Source organism: Entelurus aequoreus, linkage group LG01, assembly GCF_033978785.1.
Source record: "Entelurus aequoreus isolate RoL-2023_Sb linkage group LG01, RoL_Eaeq_v1.1, whole genome shotgun sequence".
In the NCBI taxonomy this organism is placed as follows: domain Eukaryota; kingdom Metazoa; phylum Chordata; class Actinopteri; order Syngnathiformes; family Syngnathidae; genus Entelurus; species Entelurus aequoreus.
Genome location: NC_084731.1, coordinates 67,232,318 through 67,257,271, shown reverse-complemented (window position 1 = coordinate 67,257,271; position 24,954 = coordinate 67,232,318). Strand labels below are relative to the sequence as shown.

Here is a 24,954-nt window from a genome sequence, read left to right as displayed (position 1 = left end):
ACCAGGGGACTTTCCACATCTGTAGCATGTCTGGCGATCAGATGATGGCTGTCGCTTTGCTGCTGAGTGCTTTGGGTGATGAGGGATCTTGGGTGTAAATGGTTTTTGTCTTCTGCCTTTTGTTATTGCATCAATGTCCATCCTACCCCCTCCCCTGAGGTCTGTTTGCTGCCTCTTGATCACTTCGGACTGTCTTGCCATGTTGACTGCTTTTTCCAGCGTCAAATCTGGGTCTAACTGCAACCTCTCGGATAGACTGACGTCTCTCAGCCCCACCACAATACGATCTCTTATTAACTCGTTGTGGAGTGCTCCGTAATTGCAGTTTTCTGCCAGGGCATGCAATGCAGTAATAAAAACATCAACAGCCTCATTTGGTTGTTGCACTCTTTGGTTGAATCTTGCCCTCTCATATATCACGTTCTTCCTAGGCACAAAGTACCTTTCAAGCGTGGCTTTCACTGAGGTGTACTGCTGTCTATGTACGTCGGTTAAAACATGACCGCGCACGATGTCATCTGCTTCATCCCCCATGCAGTAGATCAGAGTGTTCACCTGGTTAGCTTCAGTGCTAAGATGGAGGTTGCTGGCTAGCCGGAATCTCTCGAACCTGCATATCCATTGTTCACAGTCCAGAGGCTTTGAAAAGTTGAACGCTTCAGGTGGTTGTATGGAGAACGTAGCGCTCGGAGGAGCGTTAGCATTAGCCGCTAGCTGGGGAGGTTGTTGTTGCCACGCTGCCGGTACAGCCGCTGCGTTGCCGCCTTCGGACATCTCGTCTCTCCTGACGTTATAAAACTCTCCTTTCAGCTGCAAAAGTTGCTCTTTTTGCCGCTGCCGAACTTCTGACACCATGTCGTGGTATGGGTTGTAATGATCAGATGGTTTATACAAGCAATGTGTTTATTCCGACTAGCCTCAGTCTAGCATAGGATTCAATGTATCACAACATCAAGCGTCATTACGTAACATCCGGTCGGAGACATCCTGTATGCTATATCAAAATAAAGGCATAACAGATAACACCACAGATTTAACAAGCAATGGGGACTTTAAAAAAAAGCAAATTCGTATATAACACATTACATATGCATGCCACAAAACAATTCATTTTCTGCTAGTGGTGTTCATGTTAGGATTTGATCAAGGAGGTGGCCCCAGGATGCAGAGACAGGAGGCGAGGTTGAATTACAAAATGTTAATCAATTTAATGAGTCCAAAAAGTGTAACAAAAAGCGATGGGGCAGAAGTGCACACCATGAATAAGCAAACAAAAGCAGGTCCTTCAGTGGTCGGCAGGGGAAAAGGCCAGGGCGCACTGAGCTCAACAAAAGGTCAAACACAAAATCCTCTTTACCTCAGGGAGGCTAGGAAGCAAACACAAAGAGGTGAGGGATTTCAGGAATAAGGAGAGACAACATACCAGGCAGGACGAAGTGAATCAGGCACATGCACGTGGGAGGTGCAGGAGACAATAACCGGCAGGGACCAGCTGTCGGTGACTAGCTTAAATACTACTGGGTAGAGATTTGTTGCAGGTGTGCCTCGCTGGGGACTAATTGACTGAAGAAAAAAACAGACACCAAAATAGAGAAGGCAGGAAAACGACAAAACGCAACAGTACCCCCCCTTAATGGACGCCACCCGGCGGCTTACCTGGCTTCTCCGGAAAACGGTCATAAAATGCAGTTAAAAGTAAAGGGTCTAGTATAAGCGAACGCGGGACCCAGGATCGGTCCTCTGGGCTGTAACCCTCCCAGTCGACCAGATACTGGAGAGAATGGCCTTGACTGTGAACGCTTGGTGGCCATCAATAAGTCTGGGAGGTGGAGGAGGCACTTCTGGAGGACTCAAGGGACTGGAGGACACAGGCTTGAGTAGAGAGACGTGGAACGAGGGATGTATCTTGAGAGAGTCCGGAAGGCGTAGTCGAACAACTGAGGGATTGATGACTCGCTCAATGGGGTACGGCCCAATAAATCGTGGTTGCAGTTTCTTGGATACCACCTGGAGAGGTAAATCACGAGATGACAGCCATACCTTCTGACTGGGCCTGTAATCTGGTGCTGTGCTGCGATGGCGGTTAGCGAGACGCTGGTTGCGCTCCGAGGTGCGTGACAGTGCAGACCGGGTATTCTGCCAGGCTTGCCGTGCGCGGGGCAGGTGGGCAGCCACCTGGAGACTTCTGCTTCCAGGGAGGGAAAAGCGGGAGGTTGGTACCCGTAGGCGGTGTGAAATGGAGACATGCCTATAGCAGAGCTTACGAGTGTATTGTGAGCATACTCGATCCAAGGTAGACCAAGCGCCCAGGAGGCCGGCTGCTGGTGGCAAACGCAGCGGATGGCAGCTTCCAGATCCTGATTGGTGCGCTCAGTCTGTCCATTAGTGTGCGGGTGGTAACCAGAAGAAATGCTCGGCGATGCTCCCAACGACTTACAGAAGGCCTTCCAAACCGCAGAAGAAAATTGTGGCCCTCTCTCCGAGACCACATCCATCGGGAATCCATGTAGCCGAAACACGTGGCGTACCAGAGTGTGACTACCCTCCACACTTCTCGCATCCATTTCTCTCCTCCGTTTCATCACTCAACTCAGGATAAATGGATTGAGTTCGATTCAAGATTTTGGATTTTTATATATATTTTTTTAATAGCTAGTACTGTCTCATGTTTTGTTTTTACTTGCTTACATTCAAAAGCTATTTGCTACTAACATCCCATTAATATCAGATTCCTGGTCTGTGAATGTTAAGTTTTTCTTATTTATTTTTGTTTGTTGCCAATTTGATCCATGGGAATTTTGTTTTTGCCTTGTTTTCTTTTTTTACCGAATGCAGCTGAGATACGCTCCAGCAACCCCAAAAAGGACAAGCGGTAGAAAATGGATGGATGGAACTCTAGTACATTAAGGCTAATGGCTACATTAGCACACATGCGCAGGACTCAAATGTGTTTTTGCAGTTTCCTTTGTTGCGCTGAGGGTTAATTTTACACCACTTTAAACTATTTTGGAGAACCATTTCTCGTAAAGTTTGCCTCGAGTTATTTAAGAAAAGGTAAAACTGTTTCTTGGTGTTTTATATCTAAGGCTGAGTTCCCTATGCTTTGTATCAAGTCAATTTGACATCTTTGTTAATATAAAACTAAGTTCTTGGTATGTGTTGGTACGCAAATCTGACATCTTTATGTAAAATTGACTTCTTGATGTTTTGTTTTCACTCAAATGCAACAGTTTGGTTGGTGTTGCAAGTAACTTTGACATCTTGTGGTGTTATATTCAAGATTGTTGAATTAAGGATTATTCTACATTAAAAATACCAACCAGGTTTTGTCTGATGTGTTTTTATAGGATCTAGGGTGATTTTTAGCTTGCTTAATTTCCAATCAATTTTGAGTTGGGCACACAAAAATAAATTTCGCTTAGTAACCAAAATAATTTAATTTTAGCTGTATTTGTTAAAAATGAGTCTGACAAATGTAAATCAATTTCGCTTAGTTAAAGGCCTACTGAAACCCACTACTACCGACCACGCAGTCTGATAGTTTATATATCAATGATGAAATCTTAACATTGCAACACATGCCAATACGGCCGGGTTAACTTATAAAGTGCAATTTTAAATTTCCCGCGAAACTTCCGGTTGAAAACGACATATGCGCGTGACGTCAATCGTTGAAACGGAAGTATTCGGACCCCATTGAATCCAATACAAAAAGCTCTGTTTTCATCTCAAAATTCCACAGTATTCTGGACATCTGTGTTGGTGAATCTTTTGCAATTGTTTAATGAACAATGAAGACTGCAAAGAAGAAAGCTGGAGCTGCGATCGGTGTATTAGCGGCGGACTACAGCAACACAACCAGGAGAACTTTGAGATGGATAGCAGACGCGCTACCGTGAGTACAGCTTTGGCTTCCAAACATTTGATCGCTTGCCCGTACGTGCGTGGCGCTATGTGCATGTCACGTACGTAACTTTGGGGAAATATACACTACCGTTCAAAAGTTTGGGGTCACATTGAAATGTCCTTATTTTTGAAGGAAAAGCACTGTACTTTTCAATGAAGATAACTTTAAACTAGTCTTAACTTTAAAGAAATACACTCTATACATTGCTAATGTGGTAAATGACTATTCTAGCTGCAAATGTCTGGTTTTTGGTGCAATATCTACATAGGTGTATAGAGGCCCATTTCCAGAAACTATCACTCCAGTGTTCTAATGGTACAATGTGTTTGCTCATTGGCTCAGAAGGCTAATTGATGATTAGAAAACCCTTGTGCAATCATGTTCACACATCTGAAAACAGTTTAGCTCGTTACAGAAGCTACAAAACTGACCTTCCTTTGAGCAGATTGAGTTTCTGGAGCATCACATTTGTGGGGTCAATTAAACGCTCAAAATGGCCAGAAAAAGAGAACTTTCATCTGAAACTCGACAGTCTATTCTTGTTCTCATAGTCATTCACATTGACGTCCCACTGGGGTGAGTTTTCCTTGCCCGTATGTGGGCTCTGTACCGAGGATGTCGTTGTGGCTTGTACAGCCCTTTGAGACACTTGTGATTTAGGGCTATATAAATAAACATTGATTGAGTGATTGATTGATTCTTAGAAATGAAGGCTATTCCACAAAAATTTTTGGGTGACCCCAAACTTTTGAACGGTAGTGTATGTTTCTTGCCGACTCTGATAGCGGCCGGGGTGTCGTCGAAAGCTACAACGCCCGCCGCCGCACCGCTGTCCTCACCTTGACTTCCTCCGTCTCCGGGCAGCCGACCGCATCGGTGATCGGGTGAAGTCCTTAGTCGCGCCGTCGATCGCTGGAACGCAGGTGAGCACGGGTCGTGATGAGCAGATGAGAGCTGGCGTAGGTGCAGAGCTAATGTTTTTAGCATAGCTCTGTCGAGGACCCGTAGCTAAGTTAGCTTAAATGGCATCGTTAGCAACAGCATTGTTAAGCTTTGCCAGGCTGGAAAGCATTAACCGTGTAGTTACATGTCCATGGTTTAATAGTATTGTTGATTTTCTGTCTATCCTTCCAGTCAGGAGTTTATTTATTTTGTTTCTATCTGCATTTAAGCATGATGCTATCATGTTAGCTCCGTAGCTAAAGAGCTTCGCCGATGTATTGTCGTGGAGATAAAAGTCACTGTGAATGTCCATTTCGCGTTCTCAACTCTCATTTTCAAGAGGATATAGTATCCGAGGTGGTTTAAAATACAAATCCGTGATCCACAATAGAAAAAGGAGAAAGTGTGGAATCCAATGAACCCATGTACCTAAGTTACGGTCAGAGCGAAAAAAGATACGTCCTGCACTGCACTCTAGTCCTTCAGTCTCACGTTCCTCATCCACGAATCTTTCATCCTCGCTCAAATTAATGGGGTAATCGTCGCTTTCTCTGTCCGAATCGCTCTCGCTGCATTGTAAACAATGGGGAAATGTGAGGAGCCCTTCAGCCTGTGACGTCACGCTACTTCCGGTACAGGCAAGGCTTTTTTTATCAGCGATCAAAAGTTGCGAACTTTATCGTCGATGTTCTCTACTAAATCCTTTCAGCAAAAATATGCCAATATCGCGAAATGATCAAGTATGACACATAGAATGGATCTGCTATCCCCGTTTAAATTTAAAAAATTCATTTCAGTAGGACTTTAAGCTTCTCCAGCCTGGAAAGCATTAACCGTGTAGTTACATGTCCATGGTTTAATAGTATTGTTGATTTTCTGTCTATCCTTCCAGTCAGGGGTTTATTTCTTTTTTTTCTATCTGCATTTAAGCACGATGCTATCACCTTAGCTCCGTAGTTCAAGAGCTTCGCCGATGTATTGTCGTGGAGATAAAAGTCACTGTGAATGTCCATTTCGCATTCTCGACTCTCATTTTCAAGAGGATATAGTATCCGAGGTGGTTTAAAATACAAATCCGTGATCCACAATAGAAAAAGGAGAAAGTGTGGAATCCAATGAACCCTTGTACCTAAGTTAAGGTCAGAGCGAAAAAAGATACGTCCTGCACTGCACTCTAGTCCTTCACTCTCACGTTCCTCATCCACGAATCTTTCATCCTCGCTCGAATTAATGGGGTACTAGTCGCTTTCTCGGTCCGAATCGCTCTCGCTGCATTGTAAACAATGGGGAAATGTGAGGAGCCTTTCAACCTGTGACGTCACGCTACTTCCGGTACAGGCAAGGCTTTTTTTATCAGCGACCAAAAGTTGCGAACTTTATCGTCGATGTTCTCTACTAAATCCTTTCAGCAAAAATATGGCAATATCGCGAAATGATCAAGTATGACACATAGAATGGATCTGCTATACCCGTTTAAATAAAAAAATTTAATTTCAGTAGGCCAGTGTTTGCCACACATTCATTTATTTGTCGCGGCCCGCCACAAAATAATTACGTCCGCCACAAATTTTAAAAAAAAAAAGTATTTTTATTTTTATTTTTTTTGTCCTCTCCAGCTTCTCAGGCAAATCAACACTACTGTTTTAGGTTTATTTGTTACAGACTGTGGCAGGACACCTCTGCCTCTGTTTCACTTTATGTTGCTGGTAAATAATATGGTTGTAGTAGGAGGCTAAAGTTAAATTATTTAGTATGCACTAATTAAAGGGGCAGAGCTTTATGAGACATTTTAGCTTTTATAGTTTATAAGATATATTTTTTGTAAGAACCACAATTAATAAATATATTTCAGTGAATAACTTATTGTTCAAATCTGTATATAAATATGTACATAAAGTGTTGTAATTATATTGTAAAATGGATGGATGGATGAATGGATGGACGTTTAAAACACAACTGTTATTATTAATTAGTAAGTATACATTTTTTTAGCCTTTTTAGAGACAATCATATCATTGTAGTAAATTATGCAAATTACTCGATGATGTCATGGTGACCACGCCCATGGCCACGCCCCCACCGCCACAGGTATCTTGGCAGTTTATGGGAAACACTGTAGGCCTTTATAAAATAATTTCATTTTGGCTTTATTTGCTAAAAATTAGTTGGACTAACTCATTTTTATTGTATTGCGAGAATGTACACATTTTGAGTTGGGGCAACATATATTTGTTGGATGGAAATCCTGCCCTCATTTTAAATGAGTTCATCCAATGACTCATTTTTTTTTAGTGTATTTGCAACGACAAAGGGGGGCAACTTCACACAGGTCAACGACCTGGTTAGATTCACCAAGTTACCATGGTAACTGAATCTGAATTCGACTTTCTGGAACAGAAAACCCTGAATTGCTGTAACTTTATTCAGGTGACAGATCAAGGGTCCAGTGATATGTAGGCCAATAATTGTCTAGGCTACATGTATCTTACTTTGTGTTCCAAATGTGGACATAAAAGCGTGTGAGTAGCTTACCTGGACGTAGCAGCTTGGCCGAGGCTAACAGTGACGTCGGCTACCGAGTTGCTATCCCCTGCGTGCTCCGCGAACTCTCTTCACGAAAATCCGCACACTCGGTGCACATTTTTGGCTAATACGGCGCGAAATGTATAAATAAATAAAAGGAAAGCTGTTCAAACGCCGCCTGTAGACATGGATGTTTTCATTTTCCCATAGTAATGCGAGCAGGAAACCGGAAATGGAGCCCCCCCACCCACTTCGTGCAAAACATCAAGATTCAAACAAGACATACATTGTTTTAATCACAATTTTGCATTATTTCGTTTTTTTCTGAATGAAAACTAGTCCATCCTTTTAAAAAGGAAAAAAGAAAAAAAAAGAAATATAACATTAAAAGTGGCACACAGCGCATGCACGTTACCTTTCGGAACTCAACACTTTCTTGATTCACAATAAAAGCTCGTCATACATGCATGCACACGTAACAGCTTCTGACATTTGTCGGTGGTATGTGTTTCACTTTAAAATAAATTCACCAAATGATCAAATACATTATTCGTTTGAGTGTGTCTCTGTACATAATTATGACAAAATGTGAATTTTAATTTGAAACTAAGCCGGAAGCCATGACAGTCACTGTTTGCTAGCGTGCATCATTAGCTACACAAGAATGGGCTCGGCGTTGTAAATAGCAAAATGTTTCGGTTTAACCTTAACATTCTGAACAATAACTTCGTTTAAGCGCTGGACTGAACGTATCGATGCGCTGCAGGATAGTACAAGCCTTCTGAGTCGTTGTCGTTGAGGCAAGCGATGTGTGCCGGAGGAAAGAGCCCACATCCTGGGCCATCATGCCGAGGAAAGAGCCCAAATCCTGGGCCATCATGCCGAGGAAAGAGCCCACATCCTGGGTCATCATGTCCACCACATCCTGGGCCGTCATGCCGAGGAAAGAGCCCACATCCTGGGCCATCATGTCCACTGGTGCTCGCCATCTTTCTGCTCCTTTCCACAGACTGCATGGTAGAAAGCACCGCTGGACATGACCCCTATAAAATCCTGGGTGTCAGCAGGAGTGCCAGTCAAGCTGAAATCAAAAAGGCATACAAGAACCTTGCTAAAGAATGGTGAGTTACAAATTTAAGTTAAAGTACCAATGATTGTCACACACACACACACACCAGGTGTGGTGAGATTACTCTCTGCATTTGACCCATCCCCTTGTTCGAACCCCCTGGGAGGTGAGGGGAGCAGTGAGCAGCAGCGGTGGCCGCGCTTAGTGATTTAACCCCCAATTCCAACCTGTGATGCTGAGTGCCAAACAAGGAGGTAATGGGTCCCATTTTTATAGTTTTTGGTATGACTCGGCCGGGGTTTGAACTCACGACCTACCCATCTCAGGGCAGACACTCGAACCACAGGGCCACTGACTGTCCATTTGAAGTGACAGCTGACAGACAACTTCTGTCAAGTCATCACTTTATGCTCATGTCATGCTGATTCCAAGTGTCCACTGTTTTTCAGGCACCCAGATAAAAATAAAGACCCCAGCGCGGAGGACATGTTCATAACAATTTCAAAGTCATATGGGGTGAGTACAAATCTAAAACTTATTCAGAGCTTTTTTGCAATATTTGATATAATAAGTGTCAAGTATTCACACAAAAGCATATCACAGTCCATAATAATACACATAATATATATTCAGTTTAATGCGAATGTGGATCTTGGAGTGAAGTTTGGTTGTTCTCCCCACATGCATCCTAGGTTAATTGGAGAATCCAAAATTGTCCATAAGGGAATGGTTGTTTGTCGAGACGGCCTTGTGATTGACTGGTCCAGTCCAGAGTGTACCCCAATAAGTTTTTTTTGTTCATAATATATATTCTATGTGGGAAAAAAATGAACCTAATTTAAAAAAAAAAACATTAAGGACACCAAAACGCATCAATTGAAGTAATTTGAATCAGCCCCTTAAGTCCTCTATAGCTAGCTATAAAATTATGAAAATATTTTGCTGAATAAGACAATACTGTATGTTTATTATGTTGAACACACACGCGGGACGGAGGATTCTCGTCTGTCTTTGCAGCGCCATCACTGATCCTGCAGCCGTGCGTGGAACTTTTTTGGGGCGATATAGCTCGGTTGGTAGAGCGGCCGTGCCAGCAACTTGAGAGTTGCAGGTTCGATCCCCGCTTCCGCCATCCTAGTCACTGCCGTTGTGTCCTCGGGCAAGACACTTTACCCACCTGCTCTCAGTGCCACCCACACTGGTTTAAATGTAACTTAGATATTGGGTTTCACTATGTAAAGCGTTTTGAGTCACTAGAGAAAAGCGCTATATAAAATATAATTGATTGATTGATTGACTTTTCAGATGTGCTGAACAAAGATGCCAATTTAGGTTCCACAATCACTTTCTAGTTAAGTAAATCAGGCAGTGTGTGCTAAATAATTGTATTTGCCTTATCTCCTCCCAGTGTAGTGGGTGTTTTGACGATCAGCATATATTTAGCGTATGATTATTATTCTGCTTACTTAACAGACACAATTCTCTTTGCACATGTTTATTAGATCACATTTTTGCATGTACTATCAAGTTTGCACGTCTTTTAGTAAACGCAAATTTTAACCACTCCGGCCCGACCGCCCGTAGTTGTTAAGCTTTGTTTTATTGTTAAGACCTTAAAAGGGAACTGCAATTTTTTGGGAATTTTGCCTATTGTTCACAATCATTATGAAAGGTTATGACGACGGATGTATTTTTTTTAAAATGTATTCTAAATATTGAATAAATGCGATGAAAAGTCTGCTTACAATGGAGCCTATAGGAGCTGCTCTATTCTGCCTATAAATCCCTTAAAAGAACATATAAACACCTTCATTAAGGTTTTATATACATGATGTAAGTATATATGTCATGTAGTACCATTTATAATAACATTTAATATTTACATATTTTTAAGCATACAAAATTAATTTAAATAACGCATCCTGACGTTTGTTGATTTTTAACTTCATCACTGATTATTACTCACTGCAGATTTTATGAGAGCCAACAAACGTAATACAGCAACACTTACTGTACAATGTCTGCTATCATTAGACTACTAGGATGTTCATATATTCCCGTTTAGATGAGAGAATGTCTCATAATCCTCGCCAAGAAAAGGGAGGTGGAACCAAACGTGTTTTCGTGTAGTTCTCGCCATTTCCGGGTGTAAATTGGCTGTCAAAGTGTACCTGTTGGAGCCAAAATTCCTTATTTGTTTATATTGTTTTTGTTTTTATTTTCTCTAATTGATTGTTGGGTTCAGCATGATGAATTTCCTTTGCGGCAGATTGCTCCGCCCACTTCCTGTTAAGAACCAGGAAGTGTTGACAGGGAGGGGACTGTTGCCATGGTGTGGTTACCATGGTAGCCTCCTTTAAATTGGGTTCAGGTGTGAGCATGGGCAGGGCGATTGGAGGACAAACAGTTTTCGACCGTGGTCGTGGTCGTGGTCGTGGTCGTGGTCGTGGTCGTGGTCGTGGTTGTGGTCGTGTTCGTGTTTGTGACGTGACGTGACGTGTCGTGTCTTGCCGTGACAATGCTGTGACAATGTGCCATTCAAGGTTAGCATACTTTATGTTATATAACTTACATTTGATTTAATTTAGATAGCTGAAATAAACGGATTGTCATATCCAAACACAGTTCTACAGTACTGGACATTCTATCATTTACACGCGTCAAACTGGTCAACACAGTCGCCCTCGGTACCAGCCCAAAGGTAAGGGCTGTACATTAAGTCGAAAACTTTAGTCTTCATTCGTTTTGGAAAATGACTAAGTTTGAATGTCAGTAAGACACACAGTGGACACTTCATTAGGAACAGGAAGTAAATAGACTGCAAGCAGCGCGCAGTGTGTGCACCTGGAGCGCACACTGGGACGGTGTTCAGCCACAGGCCGGGCTGTTTCGCCTCCTTTGGACCAGGAGAAGAGCGGACGGGATCGTCGTTTGGAGCCAGGAGCAACGCAGCGACAGGCAGACGGAGGACGCCGTGCTGATCAAGACGGAGGACGTCGCGCTGATCGAACAACAGCCACGGCAGCCGCAGCCCTCGCCGTTTTGAGTGACAGCTGAGCAGCGCTGGGACATGCAACGCTGTTTGAAGTTGTGTACTCTTTTCGAAGATATTGAACTCTTTTCGAAGAAACTCTTTTGAAGACAAGAACAAAGTAAAGGTATGTAGCGCGCTACACGGGTTAATATATGGCCATATAATAGTGTGTGCACACAAAGACAGAAACAAAAAATCCAATGCATACTTTATGTTATATAACTTACATTTGATTTAATTTAGATAGCTGAAATAAACGGATTGTCATATCCAAACACAGTTCTACAGTACTGGACATTCTATCATTTACACGCGTCAAACTGGTCAACACAGTCGCCCTCTGTACCAGCCCAAAGGTAAGGGCTGTACAGTACCAACTTGTCGGAATACGTCCTCATCTTTCTACTATACAGGTGAGAGGCAAGATTTATGATCTAGAATAAGGTTTGACGAGAAAAGAAAGGAGGAAGCAGCTGATAAGTCAATCATGTCAACATTGGTACACCGGAAGTGATCACGGCGCTGCTATAAATAGTCTGTCTGCGTTAGCACTTATAATAACAATATCACTAATACTTGTTAGTATTTATAATAACAATATCACTAGTACCGGTACTTTGTTTATATTCAAGTCACAAAATGTAAATTGAGTATTTTTGGTGGTTCTCAGATGTTTATTTATTGGGTTTTATGGGCGGAATAGAGGACTTCCCATTGACTTTTGTTTAAGTTTATTAACGAGTGAGAATGCATTAAAAACATCCATTTGTCGTCATGTCTTTCGTAATGATTGTGAACGATAGGCAACATTCCCAAAAAGTGCAGTTCTCCTTTAAACCGGGAGACAAAATATTCATAATTTCCTCCAACATAACACATTAACTTTTGTTGCTCATCTTTGTTTGACGTGCAGATTTTGTCCAATGAGGAGCGACGGGCCAACTTTGACCGCTATGGGCAGATGGACGACAACCAGCCATTTGGCCAGTCTCATCATCAAGGCTACCGGAGCTTCCATAACGGCTTCTACTTTGATGACTCTTTTTTTCATTTCCCCAGGTATTCCATTACATGTCTGATTTAATGACAACCTAAGGCAGAAACCAAGAGTGGTACTCAAGAGGTCCAACACAGTCTGTTCAATGATTCAAGGAACTTGACTCATATACAAGGTGGCACAGAATTGAGTTCCCCAGGTCCCAGGTTAAGCCTAATGAGAACCTCAAGAAGGATAAATGGTAAATGGGTTATACAAATCCCGTTTCCATATGAGTTGGGAAACTGTGTTAGATGTAAATATAAACGGAATACAATGATTTGCAAATCCTTTTCAACCCATATTCAATTGAATGCACTACAAACAAGATATTTGATGTTCAAACTCATAAACTGAATTTTTTTTTTGCAAATAATAATTAACTTAGAATTTCATGGCTGCAACACGTGCCAAAGTAGTTGGGAAAGGGCGTGTTCACCACTGTGTTACATGGCCTTTCCTTTCAACAACACTCAGTAAACGTTTGGGAACTGAGGAGACACATTTTTTAAGCTTCTCAGGTGGAATTATTTCCCATTCTTGCTTGATGTACAGCTTAAGTTGTTCAACAGTCCGGGGGTCTCCGTTGTGGTATTTTAGGCTTCATAATGCGCCACACATTTTCAATGGGAGACAGATCTGGACTACAGGCAGGCCAGTCTAGTACCCGCACTCTTTTACTATGAAGCCACGTTGATGTAACACGTGGCTTGGAATTGTCTTGCTGAAATAAGCAGGGGCGTCCATGGTAACGTTGCTTGGATGGCAACATATGTTGCTCCAAAACCTGTATGTACCTTTCAGCATTAATGGCGCCTTCACAGATGTGTAAGTTACCCATGTCTTGGGCACTAATACACCCCCATACCATCACAGATGCTGGCTTTTCAACTTTGCGCCTACAACAATCCGGGTGGTTCTTTTCTTCTTTGGTCCGGAGGACACAACGTCCACAGTTTCCAAAAACATTTTGAAATGTGGACTCGTCAGACCACAAAACACTTTTCCACTTTGTATCAGTCCATCTTAGATGAGCTCAGGCCCAGCGAAGCCGACGGCGTTTCTGGATATTGTTGATAAACGGTTTTCGCCTTGCATAGGAGAGTTTTAACTTGCACTTACAGATGTAGCGACCAACTGTAGTTACTGACAGTGGGTTTCTGAAGTGTTCCTGAGACCATGTGGTGATATCCTTTACACACTGATGTCGCTTGTTGATGCAGTACAGCCTGAGGGATCGAAGGTCACAGGCTTAGCTGCTTATGTGCAGTGATTTCTCCAGATCCTCTGAACCCTTTGATGATATTACGGACCGTAGATGGTGAAATCCCTAAATTCCTTGCAATAGCTGGTTGAGAAAGGTTTTTCTTAAACTGTTCAACAATTTGCTCACGCATTTGTTGACAAAGTGGTGACCCTCGCCCCATCCTTGTTTGTGAATGACTGAGCATTTCATGGAATCTACTTTTATACCCAATCATGGCACCCACCTGTTCCCAATTTGCCTGTTCACCTGTGGGATGTTCCAAACAAGTGTTTGATGAGCATTCCTCAACTTTATCAGTATTTATTGCCACCTTTCCCAACTTCTTTGTCACATGTTGCTGGCATCAAATTCTAAAGTTAATAATTATTTGCACAAACATTTTTTTTTATCAGTTTGAACATCAAATATGTTGTCTTTGTAGCATATTCAACTGAATATGGGTTGAAAATTATTTGTAAATCATTGTATTCCGTTTGTATTTATATCTAACACAATTTCCCAACTCATATGGAAACGGGGTTTGTACTTGTATAGCGCTTTTCTACCTTCAAGGTACTCAAAGCGCTTTGACACTATTTCCACATTCACCCATTCACACACACATTCACACACTGATGGCGGGAGCTTCCATGCAAGTGAACCACGAGCCATCAGGAGCAAGGGTGAAGTGTCTTGCTCAAGGACACAACGAACGTGACGAGGTTGGTAGAAGGTGGAGATCGAACCGGGAACCATCAGGTTGCTGGCACGGCCACTCTCCCAACTGCTCCACGCCGTCCCCTAATGGCCTATGCTAGACTACTAGCATAGGCCATTAGGCATGGATTATGAATAGAATAGAAACAGAGAATATATTGTGATGGGGGATTTCTATCCAATGTAGTTTTGAAAAGAAGCTGTTCTTCAGTCTGGTGGTCATACCCTCGTCTGAGGGGATCAAAGGGGAATAAGGAGAGTGTGTGGAATCCTTGGCGATGCAGAGAGCCCTCTGTCTGCATCTTCTGATGAAGATGTCCGTGGTGGTGGTGGTGGGAAGGCTACTCCCCACCATCTTATGGGCAGCTTTCCTAGTTGCAGCTGCTTTGCCGCACCATTATGCTGGTGCTGGCGGTGCTCACCACCACACATCTGTAGAAGCTCCGAAAGATGGAGGTCCCTAGTCCAACACCGCAACTTCCTGAGGAAGTAGTGGTGCCAGTGTGCCTCCTTGAGCAGACAGAAAGGGAACCCCAACATACTTAAAGCCGGAGACCACTTCCACAGCTGTTCATCCGGGGGGTGTCTGACTTCCCATGAAGTCCATGGTCTTTTTCACATGGTTGTAAAGGTTGTTGCTTTTGCACCAGATGTTCTACCTCCTCTGTGTACTCAGACTCGTCGTTATCTGTGATGCAGCCCACTACTCAAGTCTATGTGGGTGATGTTTGAATAGACCTGGTCTATTGGTCAGGCAGTCCTGGACCCAAATGCTCAGTGAGGGACTCAGCCCTAACTATAGATGACCAGGGTCTGTGGTATGGTGTTATAGGCGGTGGTGTGAGTCTGGCACCCGGGTTGTGGTTGCTGGGGACATCAAAGTGGTTGATAAGTTTGTATTTTAAAGCAACTTTTCCTCAGAGGAAATAATATAAATCTGTTACAGTGCCAAACTGTCACGGTCAAAGCACCTTTATTTAGTTAGCATTTAACTGTCATGCAGGTGTGGAAGTTTAAACTGCTAAGATTGCTAAACACAGACTGGACTTAAGTTTCCTCTTGGCTTAACTCTGGGGAAAAAAAGCTCAATATCCTGTTGGTCTCTCCTGCAGGTCCAGGGACTTTGCAGACAGCAAGTACCTGCTTCACCATGGTCAGTTTAACAGCGATGTCCTTCCAGACAGCCACAAGAAGCCCTACCTCATCAAAGTCACCTCGGAGTGGTGTTTTGCTTGCATCCACATGGAGCCTGTGTGGAAAGAGATTGTGCAGGACCTGGAGCCACTGGGTAGGACACATTCACACATTTTCAGGCTTGCGCCAAATTTCTCATTTCTAAAAGCAACTTTAGGGATGATTATATTACTTAAATGTATCACTTTTTTGAGTGAATTAATATTGGCCAGTGGATTAATGGATCTCTAGGAGGACGGTTGACAAAAGTGAGTAAAGTGCGTTCATTTTAAACTGACACTGAGGAAGTATTGTTGTTGCAAACTTTAGTGTGGTGTTGCTTCCTTATTTGTCATTATTCAAATCTGATTCTAATGTCTTCCATCTGCAGCTGAACTAAATGTGACAGCGTGTCATAATAATTATGCCGCTCAACTGGAACAAAAAATACCGATAGCAGTATCGTTAGTCCAGAATCTTCACGGTCCTCATGGACCGCCCTAATTAGGAACCGCTTATAAAAATACCGGTATACATCCCTAGGTATAAATGGATTGAGCTTATCTAAAGTACGAACATTTTTCAAGTATGTGATTTCAGATTAAAGGCATCTTCTATAAAACAGACAATTTAATTAAAGGTTTCTCAAAAATTGTGCAAATATATTTAATTTTCCAGAATACTTTCCTTTGTCCAAGTATTCAAAGTAGAGGAAATGTGTTAAATGTTTGAGTTTAGTTAAGTGTTAAGTATTTTTAGTATTTAAGACATTTTATTTTACTTTTTGTAATCATTCAAATTCAGTGTAATGTGGGATGAAACCATATAAATGTAAAGTCCAGTTCTTCAAATAAAATAAATTTATAATTTTGCACAACCTCATTCACATTCACACACGTTAATAGCCAGAATTACTCATGTACTCGCTCCTCACCAGTTACATATCATAACCACCACCTTTAAAAAAACAAAAACAAAAAACAATAGAAAGACTCAAAGTAATCCACAAATCAGGCTCACTCACATGTAATAATGACAAACAATTAACTATTTAGGTAAACACAAGGTATAGACCAGTCCTATGTATGACACAACAATGGTACACTTGCTGTAAAAAAAACATTTTACAGTCAAATTCTGGTGACTGAGTTGCCAGTTTTCTTCCTGTGAAATCTGTAAAAAAAAAAAAATAAACATTTCATGAGCTAACTAGTTGCGTTTGAATTTAAGACCCCTTGAGTTACGACTTTTTGAGGCTTTATGGAGAATGTTCATCTTGGTCGCCACGTCCTATCATGAGCATCCTCCATATGTCCAATCTGTCTGGGTAACTTTTGAAAGCGATCGGATGAAATATCGAGGAGGAACTGGTTACAGAATAACAAAAAATTAAATTTTTGGAACATTTTGAGGTTAAATAACGCAGAGTTGTATGCTAACTGAATTATGCACATGACTGTGACAGTCTCTACTACCCTATCGTGAATTATTGCCAGTATGAGGCTGAATTCCTCACTCGTGATGTCGCATGGTAACATTTTCACTTGGGCCCTTGGAGGCAAAATGTTTGGGCCCCCCTGGCCTAAGTCCTTTTTACACTGGATTTGTTTCTTGTGTCCAGGTGTGGGCATCGGCATAGTGGACCTGGGTTATGAGCGTCGTCTAGCCAACCAGCTGGGAGCTCACCGCGCTCCCTCAATCATCGGACTGCTGAACGGCAGAGTGACCTTTTTCCATCAGGCTATCGTTCCAGATTACCTGCGACATTTCATTGAGGACCTCCTGCCAAATAAACTGGTGCAAAAGGTAAAATCGATAACGCCTAATGATTAATATTATTATTTTATTATTTTCATTTTTTTTGTTTAACGCTTAAGATGTCTGGTAAATTTATGGAAACTTTCCATGTTCTGGGGGGCGCTGTGGGGTCCTACTCTGTTCACGGCGTTGAAACACCTATGTATATTATTCCTCAGAGTATACACTGTGGACTAGTTGTAAAAAACATTTGATAAAAATGACCAGGATTTAGAAATCCCATTTTTGGAACCCAGAATCAGGTAATCAGTCTTACTTTTACGCCAGTTTTTCAAAGCAACATTGAGTTGGATCAACCTAATCCAGAAGAGCAGTTTTGGACATGCTGAGCAAATCCAAAGGATTAGGACAACATATCACAATGTGGGCTAAAGAACAACAGCTAGAAGAGGTGTTTTTTATTTTCAGACAAAAATAACAAACATCCGCTTGCATTTATTTTATGACCTCGCATTTGAGTCACAACAAATATACATTATTGTGGCTATTTTATTCAAAATAAATAGCTAAATATCCCAATAGTTACACAATAAAGAATGTTCAGGGTGCTTTCTCTTGTGAGGAGGAGAGAGCAACATTTTCAAGCTTTGCTTTGAGGAGGAGGATCTGAAGTTTCACTTTGGTTTGCTGCAGGTTGCTTAGTTTGATTTCTTCCTCTGCTCGGACGGTCTCTGCTCCTGCTCTTTTCCTTTGAGAAGTCATTTATTATTATTATTTTCTCTACCAATGAGCGTCCACTTTGTTCTTCAGAAGTAGTGCTGGCATCCAGAGTGAATGTTTCCTCTGCATTAGGAGCAACTTTCCTCTACAACTCATTGAATTAATGTCCACTGTGTTCACCTTTCTTAAATGCTTGCTCGTTTGGGTTTTCTTTGATTTAGCAAGGTCCCTTGTCGCTCTGGCCCTCACATTTTGCTCCAAGGTCCTCTTCTGGCCAGACATTTTGGGTGATTTCAAACCAAATCTTGCTACCATTGAGACAAAAAGGCACCTAGAACCCTAACCCAGCAGTGAAATAAGGGCCTTTTGAGTCCACCTCATATGTTGGACTGAACATATTATTTATAGGCTTTGGGCATTTGAAAGTTTTCCTGAAACCCTACACCCTGTTGGCATCAGGAAAATCCAGTTTTTTTTTTAGACAAAGATTGTCAAATCTTACTGAAAAGTTTTTGAACAACACAAACTGAAGGTTTGTGTTGTTCAATCCCAGATTAAAACTGGGATTGAATTCCGGGATCTAATCCAATTTCAGAATCCATCTTTCCCTTTTGAACAACTCATTTTCAACATTGATTTAATCCGGAAACCAAATTCCAATGATATGATCTTTGAACTAATGTGCTGAAAGAGCAACGTGTACAATTGAATCGTTTAGTTGCAGACAGAAATGTGTTTATAAACATTTTGATGTCGTTTCTTAACAGGGAAAAATGTTAATGTTGTCATGTCTGTGTTGATCATGTTTTTGTTTGGCCATGTTCTGTTTGTTTTTTGGACACTTTCTTAGTTCCTGGTTGTTCACTCCCTTGTTTTGTTTCCATAGCAACCCATTAGTTTTCACCTGTCATGTCACGCACCTGTTTCACGTTTTGAGTCACGCACCTGTTGTTTATCATGTCTGTGTTATTTAAGCCTTTCTTTCTGATCACTCGTTCTGCCTGCATTGTACTTCTGTCATACTTGTTACGTCTTGTTCATGTCAAGTAAGTTTTGTCCTTGCCCATGCCATAGCTTCTGCTCAGTAGCAGCTTCACTTGTGTTTTAGGCACGCTTGCCTTTTTTGCTTTATTGTTTGCGTTTGTGGTAGTTTGAGTGATTTATGTCTAATAAATCCAAGCCTACTTTCACGCTGTCGTCCGGAGCCGTCTTTGCACTGGAAGAACAACCGCGCAGCGAGCTGCGACCCCCCCCCCCACTTGACAAATGTATCTTGTTCTGTATTCATGTTAGCATTTGAGCTTGCGTCAGTCCGTCCGTGAGATTATCAAAGTGTGGCTATCAATCACAGTTTTTATTTTTAACTTAAAACGGTAGTCAAGAGTTTTACGTTACATACCTAGTTGATATTAGATTAGATTAGATTAGATTCAAATGTATTGTCATTGCACAGCACAAGTACAGTACAGCAAAAAGAAGTTTGGCATCCAACCAAAGTGCAAATAAACAGTAAAGTGCAGCAGTGATATACAATGTAATATACAATGTACAGGTGATTAAATAGGGTATGTCTACATGAATAAGAGTGAACTGAGTGGTATGCTGAACAAAACTTAAACAGGTATAATTGGTGAGAATAGTAAGAATATGTATAAATATAGTATATACAGGTAAGCAGGTATGCTCAAACGGATGTGGTATAGTATACACTACCGTTCAAAAGTTTGGGGTCACCCAAACAATTTTGTGGAATAGCCTTCATTTCTAAGAACAAGAATAGACTGTCGAGTTTCTGATGAAAGTTCTTTTTCTGGCCATTTTGAGCGTTTAATTGACCCCACAAATGTGATGCTCCAGAAACTCAATCTGCTCAAAGGAAGGTCAGTTTTGTAGCTTCTGTAACGAGCTAAACTGTTTTCAGATGTGTGAACATGATTGTACAAGGGTTTTCTAATCATCAATTAGCCTTCTGAGCCAATGAGCAAACACATTGTAGCATTAGAACACTGGAATGATAGTTGCTGGAAATGGGCCTCTATACACCTATGTAGATATTGCACCAAAAACCAGACATTTGCAGCTAGAATAGTCATTTACCACATTAGCAATGTATAGAGTGTATTTCTTTAAAGTTAAGACTAGTTTAAAGTTATCTTCATTGAAAAGTACAGTGCTTTTCCTTCAAAAATAAGGACATTTCAATGTGACCCCAAACTTTTGAACGGTAGTGTAAGTATATATAGGTTGTATAGTTCAGAGTATATTAGACTTAGACTTAGACTAATACAAACTTTAATGATCCACAAGGGAAATTGTTCAACACAGTAGCTCAGTTACAATGATGGAAAGTGTAAGGATGGAAAGGACAATGCAGGTATAAATAGACTAATATAGCGATAAAAAATCTAACATATATACGAATATATACATAATATGTGTACAGAATAATATATATACAGATATGTTATATTATGTCTATAACATATAAACAATATATACCAATGACCATGTACAATATTACAGTATATACAGTATATGTGACAGCAGCAGCATAAAATAGAGAGTAGATCCAGCAGGAAATAGAAAATAGACATTATAAACATTATAAACAAAGAAGTAGCTAACATGTCAGGTGTCAGGTAATAGGCAGATGTCATCTATTGCTGTATGCCGAGTGATTATACAGCTGGATGGAGTGTGGAATGAAGGAGTTCTTGAATCGCACAGTGCGGGAAGGAAGTTGAAGGAGCCTGTTGGAGTATGAGCTCCGCTGTCCCTTAATTGTCAGGTGGAGTGGGTGGGCAGTATTGTCCATGATGCCGAGCAGTTTGTCCAGTGTCCTCCTATCCCTCACTGACACAAACGCCTCCAACTGCGTGCCAATAGTTTGGCCGGCTTTCCGGATCAGTTTATCAATATACAGTATATGCAGCAATATGTACATGCTATCATACGGCTATAGGGTTACATACATAAATAGGTATATCACGGATTATTGCAATTATGTTCAGATAGTGAATAATATAGGGCTAGTAATAAATGTATATGTTCACACAGCAAGTATACAATGACGGTAGGGTAGGTAGGTAGGGTAGGGGGTAAAAAAGTTGAGTATATACAGCAGAGTTCAGAGTATTCGAGTGGTGAGAGTTCAAAGTATTCCGGGTGGTGAGAGTTCAGGTCCGGGTGGTGAGAGTTCAGGTCAGGGGGGTTGTCAGAGTGGTGCAGAGTTCAGAGAGATGACAGCTGAGGGGTAGAAGCTGTTCCTGAGCATGCTGGTCCTGGAGCGGAGATTCCTGTAGCGCCTCCCGGAGGGTAGGAGGGCAAACAGTCCATGATTGTGGTGAGAGGTGTCTTTCAGGATGCTGTGGGCCTTTCTCAGACACCTCCTGCGATAGATGGTCTCAACTGCAGGGAGTGGTGTTCCGGTGATGCGTTGGGCGGTTTCCACCACCCTCTGCAGTGCTTTCCGTTCTGAGGCAGAGCAGTTGCCATACCAGACTGTGATGCAGTTGATAAGGATGCTCTGTATGGCACAATGGTAGAAGTTCACCAGGATCTGAGGAGACAGATGGGCTTTCCTCAGTCTCCTCAGGCAAAAGAGACGCTGGTGGGCCTTCTTGATGAGCGCTGAGGTGTTGAGGGTCCAGGTGAGGTCCTCAGAGATGTGTACACCCAGGAATTTGAAGCTGGTGACTCGCTCGACCTCCGTCCCGTTGATAAAGACGGGGGCTTGGCGGATCGAGAAAGTTTACGTTCACGCCGTGATCCCTGCAAGTAACCGCGCTGCTCTACTCCATGGCAACGCGGCGAAACAAAAAACTTTCAACTCGGGTACCCTCCCGTTCTGGCGTCCAGGGGCAGTCTGGGCGGAGATCTGGTAGCAACACTGCTGCCGGTCTCCAACCAAGAATACTGCAACTGAACGTTGAAGGGCTCACAGATGCCAAAACATCCGTCATCGAGCACATGGCCCACACCACCCAAGCCATGGTCATCCTCCTTCAGGAAACCCACCGCCCAACAGCGGACAAGCTAGCGATCACCAACTTCACGCTAGCTGGGTCAATCCTGAGCAAGAAGCATGGCCTTGCCACGTTTGTCCACAATGATCTGAGCTGGACCCTCGCCGATCGATCACCGGACAACTCCGAGATCGAGTGGCTGCGAGTGGACGTTGGCGACATCAAAATTGTCAACGTCTACAAACCACCACCCTCACAACTCACGCCAGTGTCACTGCCAGTGCTTGAACCACCGTGTGTATATGCTGGTGATTTCAACTGCCGGCATACACGGTGGGGATACAGTACCACCTCACCGAGCGGGGAAACTCTTTCTGACTGGGCAGAGCGCAACTCGCTCAACCTTCTCTACAACCCGAAGGGCCCAGCCAGCTTTCACTCCGCTCGGCATAACACTGACACGAACCCTGACCTGGCTTTCTTGAGTGTCGGTGTGGACACCCAGCTCCCCGACAGACGTGTTCTAGGAATGTTCCCCAGGTCGCAACACCGACCGTCGCTGATATCGGTGCCCGACCTCGTGACAACAGTTCCGAGCGGACCGATGAAGCGATGGAACTTCCGGAAGGCCAATTGGAAACTCTATCGCCTCCATACCAACAAGTCCACACGGTGTCTCCCACCACCAGACACACCCAACGTGGACGAGGCATACCAGGACTTCTGTAGGGCACTAACATCTGCGGCCAAAAAAGCCATCCCACGCGGCCGGCGTAAGAACTACAAACCATGCTGGGATGGCGAGTGCGAGACCCTCTACAGCGCCTTCCTCCGGGCTCCCTATGGCCCGGAGGCTAACAATTCAGCCACTGCCCTTCTTTCCACTCTTGGAAGGAAGAGGCACCAGCGCTGGAAAGAGGCAGTCCACTCCATTGACTTCTCGCACACTAGCCGTATCGCGTGGAGCACTTTGAACAACTTGACTGGTAGGTCTGAGCGCGCACCCCGAACATGCCCCGTTACCGCAAATGCTATTGCAGCACAGGTTGTGAAAAACGGGGCATATACCGGGATAAATCGAGATTTTTCCCGGGCGGTGCGCCAGGAAACTGCAGACCTCTGGAGGACAACAACATCTAGCGAGTGTAACATCTCCGGTGAGTTTTCACCGGAGGAGTTCACAGCTGCCCTCCAGTATACCAAACCAGGCAAGTCTGCTGGGCCTGACAACATCTGCCCAGAACTCGTGCTCCACGCTGCCCCTGCAATGAAGTCCTGGCTGAGAGTTTTCCTGTCTTCTTGCCTGCGCCAACTCCGGATCCCCAGGATTTGGAGAAGGGCCACTGTTGTCGCTATCCCCAAGCCGAACAAGCCAAAGGATGACGTAACGAGCTACAGACCAATCTCGTTGCTCTGCGTCCCCTTTAAAGTCCTCGAGCGCCTGATTCACGCCCGTGTCGAGCCCATCATAGACCCCCACCTCCCCCGGGAGCAGGCGGGTTTTCGACGTGGGAAGTCCACGGTGGATCAGGTCGCCCTCCTTACCCAGGACATCGAGGACTGCTTTGAGGCGAAAAAGAAGGCCGGTGCCGTCTTCATAGACCTGACTGCTGCCTATGACACAGTCTGGCACCGCGGCCTCACCTGCAAACTTCTCCGCCTGCTTCCAGACAGGCACATGGTCAAAATGATCATGGAGCTTGTCTGGAACCGCAGCTTTACTCTCACCACCAGTAACGGAGATAAAAGCAGGTTGCGGCGCCTGAAAAATGGCGTCCCCCAGGGATCTGTCCTGGCTCCCCTCCTGTATAACATCTATACATACGACCTGCCTGCCACAGTCTCACGGAGGTTCGCATACGCAGACGATCTCGCGCTGCTGCACTCCGACAGGGACTGGCAGGCCTTGGAGGGAACTCTAAGCCAGGACATGGAGACTTTAGTGGCTTACCTCCATAACTGGAGATTGAAGCTCAGCGAATCCAAGACGGTGACACAAGCTTTCCACCTATACAATTGGGAAGCGGATCGTGAGATCAGGTTCGAGGTGCGGAAGCCGGATGGGGCTTCCCTTACCCTATGCCGGCCTCGTCCTACACCTGAAGACCCTCGTCCTGACCCTAAATACCTTGGGGTCACCCTGGACAGGTCGCTCACTTTCCGTAAACACCTCTTGGCAACACGCAAGAAACTCAACACCCGCGTCTCACTGCTGAGACGGTTGGTCGGGTCCGGTTGGGGTGCCGGGGCAAGAACTCTGCGAACAGCAGCACTTGCCCTGGTCTACTCAACTGCTGAGTACTGCGCACCTGTCTGGGCGCGCAGTGCTCACTCTAAACAACTTGATGTCCCGATCAACGAAGCCTTGCGTGTTATCACTGGATGCCTGCGCCCCACCCCTGTGGAGCTACTGCCCATCTTAGCAGGCATCCAACCCGCTGAGCTTCGTCGCCAAGGTGCTGTAGCAACTCTGGCGGGCCGGGCAAACATGGATGAGAACCACCTGCTCCATGAAAGGCTCACACTCTCCTCAGAGCCAACGCCCCGCCTCCCCTCCAGAGACCCACTGGTACCAGCCGCCCTGAAGCTCCTGCAGCAATGCAGTGACAACAACATCAGGGCGGCTCACTGGGCGAATCACAAATGGAGCACGGACCTGGAGCATACCATCTCCTCCAGACTCCGTGACTTCATACCTGACACCGGCTCAATACCAGGCCTCTCACTACCACGAGTGGCCTGGGTGAGGCTTAACCGCCTCCGAACTGGTGTCGGTCGCTTCCGCTCAAACATGTTCCAGTGGGGCTTAGCACCTAACGCGACGTGTGAGTGTGGCGCGGAGGAGCACACTGCCGACCACGTGA

At 43.7% G+C, this 24,954-nt stretch overlaps 2 protein-coding genes across 3 annotated transcripts in view; one reads left to right on the top strand and one right to left on the bottom strand.

The window, feature by feature from the left end:
- b3galt6 (UDP-Gal:betaGal beta 1,3-galactosyltransferase polypeptide 6) overlaps positions 1–7,621 on the bottom strand; it is a 32,864-nt gene extending 25,243 nt beyond the window's left edge. The window contains exon 1 of one of the 2 annotated variants that reach the window (XR_009827087.1): positions 7,382–7,621. The gene's annotated coding sequence lies outside the window, so the exon portion shown is untranslated. The remainder of the gene's footprint in view (positions 1–7,381) is intronic. The other variant, XM_062056766.1, reaches the window with a different exon arrangement.
- A 223-nt stretch (positions 7,622–7,844) lies between these two features.
- LOC133656008 (dnaJ homolog subfamily C member 16-like) overlaps positions 7,845–24,954 on the top strand; it is a 38,975-nt gene continuing 21,865 nt past the window's right edge. Inside the window, exons 1-5 of the mRNA XM_062056733.1 lie at positions 7,845–8,493; positions 8,891–8,957; positions 12,389–12,534; positions 15,587–15,762; positions 17,269–17,453. Coding sequence (XP_061912717.1) covers positions 8,180–8,493; positions 8,891–8,957; positions 12,389–12,534; positions 15,587–15,762; positions 17,269–17,453 — 888 coding nt within the window. The 5' untranslated portion in view covers positions 7,845–8,179. The remainder of the gene's footprint in view (positions 8,494–8,890; positions 8,958–12,388; positions 12,535–15,586; positions 15,763–17,268; positions 17,454–24,954) is intronic.